Source organism: Mesoplodon densirostris, chromosome 8 (genome assembly GCF_025265405.1).
Source record: "Mesoplodon densirostris isolate mMesDen1 chromosome 8, mMesDen1 primary haplotype, whole genome shotgun sequence".
In the NCBI taxonomy this organism is placed as follows: Eukaryota; Metazoa; Chordata; class Mammalia; order Artiodactyla; family Ziphiidae; genus Mesoplodon; species Mesoplodon densirostris.
The window spans coordinates 52,746,622-52,753,932 of NC_082668.1; the positions used below are offsets into that span (position 1 = coordinate 52,746,622).

The 7,311-nt window shown below is 32.8% G+C and overlaps 1 protein-coding gene across 2 annotated transcripts in view; it reads left to right on the plus strand.

Annotated features, from left to right (window-relative positions):
• NCKAP1 (NCK associated protein 1) overlaps positions 1–7,081 on the plus strand; it is a 98,349-nt gene extending 91,268 nt beyond the window's left edge. Inside the window, exons 28-31 of one of the 2 annotated variants that reach the window (XM_060105852.1) lie at positions 1,237–1,353; positions 1,943–2,052; positions 3,143–3,232; positions 6,938–7,081. In XM_060105852.1, the coding sequence (XP_059961835.1) occupies positions 1,237–1,353; positions 1,943–2,052; positions 3,143–3,232; positions 6,938–7,066 (446 nt within the window). In that variant the 3' untranslated portion in view covers positions 7,067–7,081. Of the gene's footprint in view, positions 1–1,236; positions 1,354–1,942; positions 2,053–3,142; positions 3,233–4,466; positions 5,386–6,937 lie in introns of those variants that run through there. The other variant, XM_060105854.1, reaches the window with a different exon arrangement.
• Positions 7,082–7,311: the final 230 nt, after the last annotated feature.

The following is a 7,311-nucleotide window of genomic DNA, read 5'->3' on the forward strand; positions in this document are numbered from 1 at the left end:
TCTTTTCCATATGGTTTATCACAGGACATTGAATATAGTTCCCTGTGTTATACAGTAGGACCTTGTTGTTCATCCATCCTGTATATAATAGTTTACATTATAGTTTAATCCCACATTCCCAGTCCTTCCCTTCCCCACCCACCTCCCCCTTGGCAACCGGAAGTCTGTTTTCTATGTCTGTGAGTCTATTTCTGTTTTGTGGATAGATTGATTTGTGCCATATTTTAGATTCCACATATAAGTGATATCATAAGGTATTTGTCTTTCTCTTCCTGACTGACTTCACTTAGTTTAATAATCTCTAGTTACATCCGTGTTGCTGCAAGTGGCATTATTTCGTTCTTTTTTACGGCTGAGTAGTATTCCATTGTATATATGTACCACATCTTCTTTATCCATTATCTGTCGATGGACATTTAGGTTGTTTCCATGTTTTAGCTATTGTGAATAGTCATGACCAGCCAGATTTTTAAAATATATTCTGGCTCTTTTCTTATGTTCAATGCTTAGTTATATGTGCTGATAAATAGTAAGGTGACTAGAAGTTCCCAGGTACCCGATAAGTTAAGTACCTAGATAACCCACAATTTTAGTATATGGATACAATAAATATTTTAGATAAATTATTTTACAATAAATATTTAAAACCTTAGGACAATACTAGTTATATTCATTTATGACTGGTTTCTCCTGTCTTCTAAAATGGAGAGGTTAGAAATCCAGTCTACTTTCCACATTTATCTCTTTTTAATAGTACATTTCACTTCTATCTATTTTAGAAAAAAAACAAGAGTTTTTTGGATGATTTTGCAGAGTAAGTTATGACATAATTTTCTCTACTGAAACATAGAATTTTCCTATAAAGTAATTTATTATTAATTTTCAATTAGGAAATTTTAGGATTCCAGTTATTCTAAACATATTTTTAGTCCTGTAACTAAAACTGTATTTAGTTACAGAACTAATATTTTTAAATCTTACAGTTAAAAAAATTTTTTTTTGCTTTATTGTTTTATTAAAGGTCCTTGAAATATGCCTAAGGACTTGATAATAGCCAATAGTAATGTGTATTATTTCTATTCATTCTGTATTTCTTGTAACAAAATTGTAATCAGTTCTATAGAGACTCAGTAAAATACACAAAAATTAAAATACGCTTTTTCTGGTTTAGATGATCAACTCTTAACTAATCTTGACAGAAATACCTTGACTTTATTTTTAATTTTTATCCCTTAGAAAACATAAGTCCAGAAGAAGAATATAAAATTGCCTGCCTCCTCATGGTCTTTGTGGCAGTTTCTTTGCCAACACTGGCCAGTAATGTGATGTCTCAGTATAGCCCTGCTATAGAAGGTAATAGTGGTTTAAAATTGTTTTGGCACTGGAAAAGTTATGAGTTTTGACATAGTAGGTACTTTTCAAGTAATTGATTTTTTTTATAATAAAAAGTGGGTTAAGTTCTGCCGCTTACTAGTTGTATAACCTTGAATAGTCAGTTTTTCTTTTTCTAAGCCCCAGTTTCGTATACACATATGAAATGTGTATATGTGAACCTGTGGGTGCCTGAATGTGTGTGTGGCAGGGGATGGTGAAGGGAGTATCCAACTCTTAGGATTATTTTAAGGATTGAATGAGGAAATGTTTGTAAAGCAGCTTAGCACTTATTTTTTAAGTTTCCAAGACAATATAAAACTGATATATGGTTTCTTTTAGGGGTTTTTGAAAATGTGCCTGTTTAATACAGATATAATTATTTGTTGTTCTCTTCTACACTGTTCTTAAAAGCACTAGTTCTCATGAAAGTGAAGGGAGAGCAAGCAAGGCAGGTTATGTTTCAGCTCTGTTTTTAATCATGGCACTATTTATGTAGATTATGAAGTCATTAAAGATTTGATATTTGGGGGTCACACAGAAACCACAAACCATATTTGTGCTTTCTCAGGGCACTGCAACAACATACACTGCTTGGCCAAAGCCATCAACCAGATCGCTGCAGCTTTGTTTACAATTCACAAGGGAAGCATTGAAGATCGGCTTAAAGAATTTCTGGCGGTGTGTATAATCAAACAAAACTCATGACAATTTTTAGAGAAAATTAAAAATCGTAACTATGAAGTGTAACAAAGTAAATTCTCTTAATTAATTAATTTATTTTTGGAATAAGGAATAGGTAATGATAGGGCATTGAAATCAAGGAACAGTTAGTTTAGCATTTTTTCCTTTTACTTAGAAGTCTCTCATTTCTACAGCTCTGCAATGTGACTTTTTTTTTTCTAAGCTGATGTTTGGACTGCCCTAGAATTTTGCCTAGAGTTTGAAAGAGGAAAAAACAAAACAAAGGAAAATTGAGGCAAAGGATGAATGTATCCCTCTAAAAGGATGTATTTTACTTATTTCCATTTATTTGGAGAAAGACTGTTAATGGAAACAAACTCAAAAGTAAGAATACTGTTCACTGCCAAAAGAGGGTAGTAGTGCTAACTCTAGCCTCATGAAGTATAGCTTTTAGTTTCTATGGTAGTGTAGCTCTTCCTTCCCTTTATCAACTTACCTTTTTCATATTTTAATTAAAAGAAAGATGCAGTGTGGTATAAAGAACACTAGAATTTTTGCTTCTTTTTAAGTTATAAATCCTATTAGCTTTAAAAAAAATTTTTTTTTATTTTTAAAGTAAATGTAGTAGCAAACTAACTTGAGGACAAAATAACATCTATTTCAAAGAGAACAGTATTAAGAGTTAAAATTTTTCTTTTCATTTTCTTTATTTCCTTTAAGACTTAATGTCTTAATCTCATTGTGGTCCTGTTAACTCGAACTCAATGTGAAATTTTCTTCTTATTTGGGAATTAAGAAATATAGTTAATATAGTTACTGGTAAGAGAAAAAGCAACTTAAATCGGTTTTTTTAAAAAAGACTTGTTCTGAAAAATATCAGTTTTAAAGACCAATAAGAATATTTGATTACATTTATTATCTTTGTATCTATTTATACCTTGATAGCTCTTAAATTGTTGCTTGAATGTAAAGAACCTAAGCTCACCTTATGATTGAAATGTATTGCAAGTTGAAGCATACTGAAAATAAGTGGTGAACATTTTATTTTAAAAAACTTATTTATTTAAAATGTATGTACACTTTTAAGCTTGCATCCTCCAGTCTACTGAAAATTGGCCAGGAGACAGATAAAACAACAACAAGAAACAGAGAATCTGTTTATTTACTGCTAGATATGGTAAGTCTTATTTTAATTTTTGCTAACAACAAAAAAGTTCCAGTCATTCCTGATAGTCTTTTCTTGATATTTTAGTCATTAAATTGTAATAAGAGCTGATGTATTTTTTTAAACGTCTTTATTGGAGTATAATTGCTTTACAATGGTGTGTTAGTTTCTGCTTTATAACAGTGATGTATTTTTTTTGACCATTTATATTCACTCCACCCAAGCCACACACTTTCTGATAATTGCTAAATAGACTGATATCACTTGTACTTTACCATATGGTAATCGCATCAGAAAACAATAGAATAAAAGATCACCATTACATATAGAGTATTCTTTTTTTTTTTTTTTGGCGATACGCGGGCCTCTCCTGTCGCGGAGCACAGGCTCTGGACGCGCAGGCCCAGCAGCCATGGCTCACGGGCCCAGCCGCCCCGCGGCATGTGGGATCTTCCCGGACCGAGGCGCGAACCTGTGTCCCCTGCATCGGCAGGTGGACTCCCAACCACTGCGCCACCAGAGAAGCCCCTGAGTATTCTTTTATGAATAGTTTTCAACCTATCGGGAAACACTCAGGTTTTGTATTTTCCTAGTGTATCAGTTTGAACTCTTTTCTGAATTTTCTGTTTTTTGACTTCATCCCACCCATCTAATAACATTTCCTGTAATTTTCTGTGCCTCGTCAGTTCCTTCTCTTTACTGCCATGAAGCCACCTGTGCTTGTTTCTACCATGTGATTCTTTCCTCACTTAGAATAATTTCCTTTATCTGCAGAGGTCTGTGTCTATCCTAATAATGATTCAGCATACCTCGAAGCTAGAATCTTTTTTCAGATAGACTTGCTTGATTACTTTGGCCTATGTTAATTTTTCTTCTCTTTTGAACTCTCTGGAACTTAACAGCTTTCCACTTAATCATAAATGGTCTCATGTTTGATTTGGCTTTTTAGCTTAATGTTGGGTTCCAGTTAGACTTGATGATATGGACCACATTTTAAATGTGATATATTGTTGAGGGCAATGCAAGTGCTCAGTATTTCCTGTTGATTTATTGATTTAATTGAAAAGTAGTGATTTAAAATGTTTTGATAGCATACACTGTGGCACATTCGCATTTCAGATTTTAAAGTGAAAGGAAAATTTATGTCTATTCCCAATAACGGCAATATAAAATTGTGCTTTACTAGTTGTCAGTAAATGTTCCCATTATAAATAAGTTGAATTGATGCATTTTTGGAATTTTTCAGATTGTGCAGGAATCCCCATTCCTGACAATGGATCTTTTGGAATCTTGTTTTCCTTATGTCTTGCTGAGAAATGCATACCATGCTGTCTACAAGCAAAGTGTTACATCTTCTGCATAAAATATACTTATTGAAGACAAGCACGCATTTTTGTTGCCTCGGTTTTACCTGTAAACTGTGGAACTATTTTACCTTAAGGCCTGAAAAACAGTTTTGTGGATTATAAATTTCTTTCATACAGTTGTGTTTTCTGATCATTGATTTCTTAATATCGTTGTACTTCAGTATACTTGGTTGATTTAGGTTGCACATTCACTGAAATTATTTCAATAATTTTAGAGTATCATTTGTTTGAAAAACATGAATTCTCTATGTTTTTGATATTTGATATAAAAAAAAACCTTTGCTTGTTTATTTCTGAAAAAGAATTGTATTTAGTGATTATTTTAGATAGTGATATTATAGCATTCATCTGTGTGTAAATTATTTCATATAGGGAAGAGTTCTGACCTGTACCTATTATGGTTCTTATTGAAAACAAAACTGGATGTGCATTTCTGTGATGTTATGAATACATTTCTACTTTATTTTGAAACATTTGCCAAACTAATTACTATAACACTGTATAACATTAAAAATGTTAAAGGACTGCTTAGCATTAGAAGCAGGCTGTGTCCCAAAATTCTAAAACAGCAGCAAATGTTGTTGCTTGTATAAAGCCTAATGATAATTTTTAGACTAATTTTCATGGTGCCCTGTTGGCATTAGCACTACCATTGAACCCTGCTGTATAATAAACAATCTTAGACATTTATCAACTGTTGATACAAATGTTAGTCCCTAACCACTTTTTATATGTTTTAAATTTTTGAAATTCAAGTGTACCTGCCATAACATAAAATAAACACTAGACTGTATCACATTTTGAATGATTTCTTTAATTTGGGATCCTCAGAAATATACTCAGTAATATGAAAGTTTTCATTTAAACTTAGTTTAAAATAAACTTTAATTTATTCTAGGAATGTCTAAGTAGCATGTTGATACCAGGTCACCTATTATAAGATTTGTTTAAATGTTTTGAAAAACATTCCGCTAGAAAAAATATTAAAATTAGAAAATAAAATTCCATAGCTTTTTTGGTGGGGGGATGGGTGCGCTCCCCAGATCTTAGTTCTCTGACCAGGGATCAAACCCGCGCCTCCTACAGTGGAAACGTGTAGTCCCAACCACTGGACTGCCAGGGAAGTCCCTCCATAACATTTTTTAAAAATTAAGAGCTAAAAGGAAACTTGTGTGCCATCAACTTGCTAATTTTATCTGTGAGCAAGTGGACAGATATATTTGAAAGATTGGGGGAAAAAATGGAATGATCATAGAATTAGTGAAAATGTTGAGAACTACTGCATCAGTCAGTAATGAATGGGAAAGACATAAAGGGCCTATTGCTTGGCAGTTGTCACGGAGGGCAGAGCAGCTCATTTAGTTTGAAAACTAACCAGATGTTTTGCTCTTTGATTGGCATTGTAAAGACTGTTTCTCAACAGCTGTGTATCTGGATATCATATAGAGCTTCTGTTGTTCACAGCTTCTTATGTATACACCCTGGTAACTCATGTTAAGATAAAAGAAAGCTCCTGTGAACTTAGTTACAATTTTTTGTTGTTCAGATACTGGGATGAAATTGAAGTGCCACAGGGTTATCATATTTCTACTTTGTGTTTGACTTCTCCAGTCTGTATTTAAAGCAGGGAATAGTTGTCACTATCTGTTGAAAATTTCCAGTGGTTCCGTGAGGATTTTCTAAAAGGGAAGGAATTTTTAAATGGAATATTTTAAACTTGAAATAGCCTAAATACACAGGTAACAGTTGAAACTAAGATTAAGTGCTGTTTGCTTTGAAATATTAGGATCCTAGAGTGGTAATAACTTGTCAGTAATGATATCCTCGGAGGTACAGTAGGCATTTGAGTATATACACTTTGATTGGGGTGATATGTTGAAGGGTATAAGGATGTACATAAGACATAATTTACCCCTCTTCAGCCCATGAAAAAAATTGCTCTTTTATAGTCATGTGAAGTTTACCTTGCCCCAGTTTTTTCTCATATATTCAAACTGACTGACTGACTGGTGTCCTGTATGATTGCTTTCTGCAGAGTCTTTCTACCTCCAAAAAATAAATAAATTTAACATTTTTAAAAATAAAGTTAAAAGTAAATTGGCTACTATTTTTAACATCTTGTTTTTCTGTTCTTATTTTCTTCTGAATTTATACTACAACATACTGTTTTTATTTTCTCAACAGTGATGTCATCATACCATGTATGGTTGCCTGTAATCTACTTATTTCACTCAAGTAGAAAAGGATCTTTGATATTTATATTCTTTTTAAAGCCTTCATGTATACCATAACTAGTTTAAAAGATTCATCTGAATGAACATTTAGACAGATTTCTTCTTTTTCATTACAGGCGTACCTTGGAGATATTGTGGATTCAGTTCCAGACCACTACAATAAAGTGCATACCACAATAAAGCAAGTCACACGAATTTTTTGGTTTTCCGGTGCATGTAAAAGTTATGTTTACACTGTACTGTAGTACGTTAACTGTGAAATAGTATTATGTCTTAAAAAATGTGCATACCTAAATTTAAAATGTTTCATTGCTAAAATAATGCTAACCATCATCTGATAATGCAGGGTTGCTACCAGCGTTCAATGTACAAAAACCACAGTATTTGTGAAGTATAGTACAGCGAAGCGCAATAAAATGAAGTATTCTTGTATTACAGTATATTGTATGTTAGTGAACTTGGACTATTACCTCCTGAGGATAATTTCTCA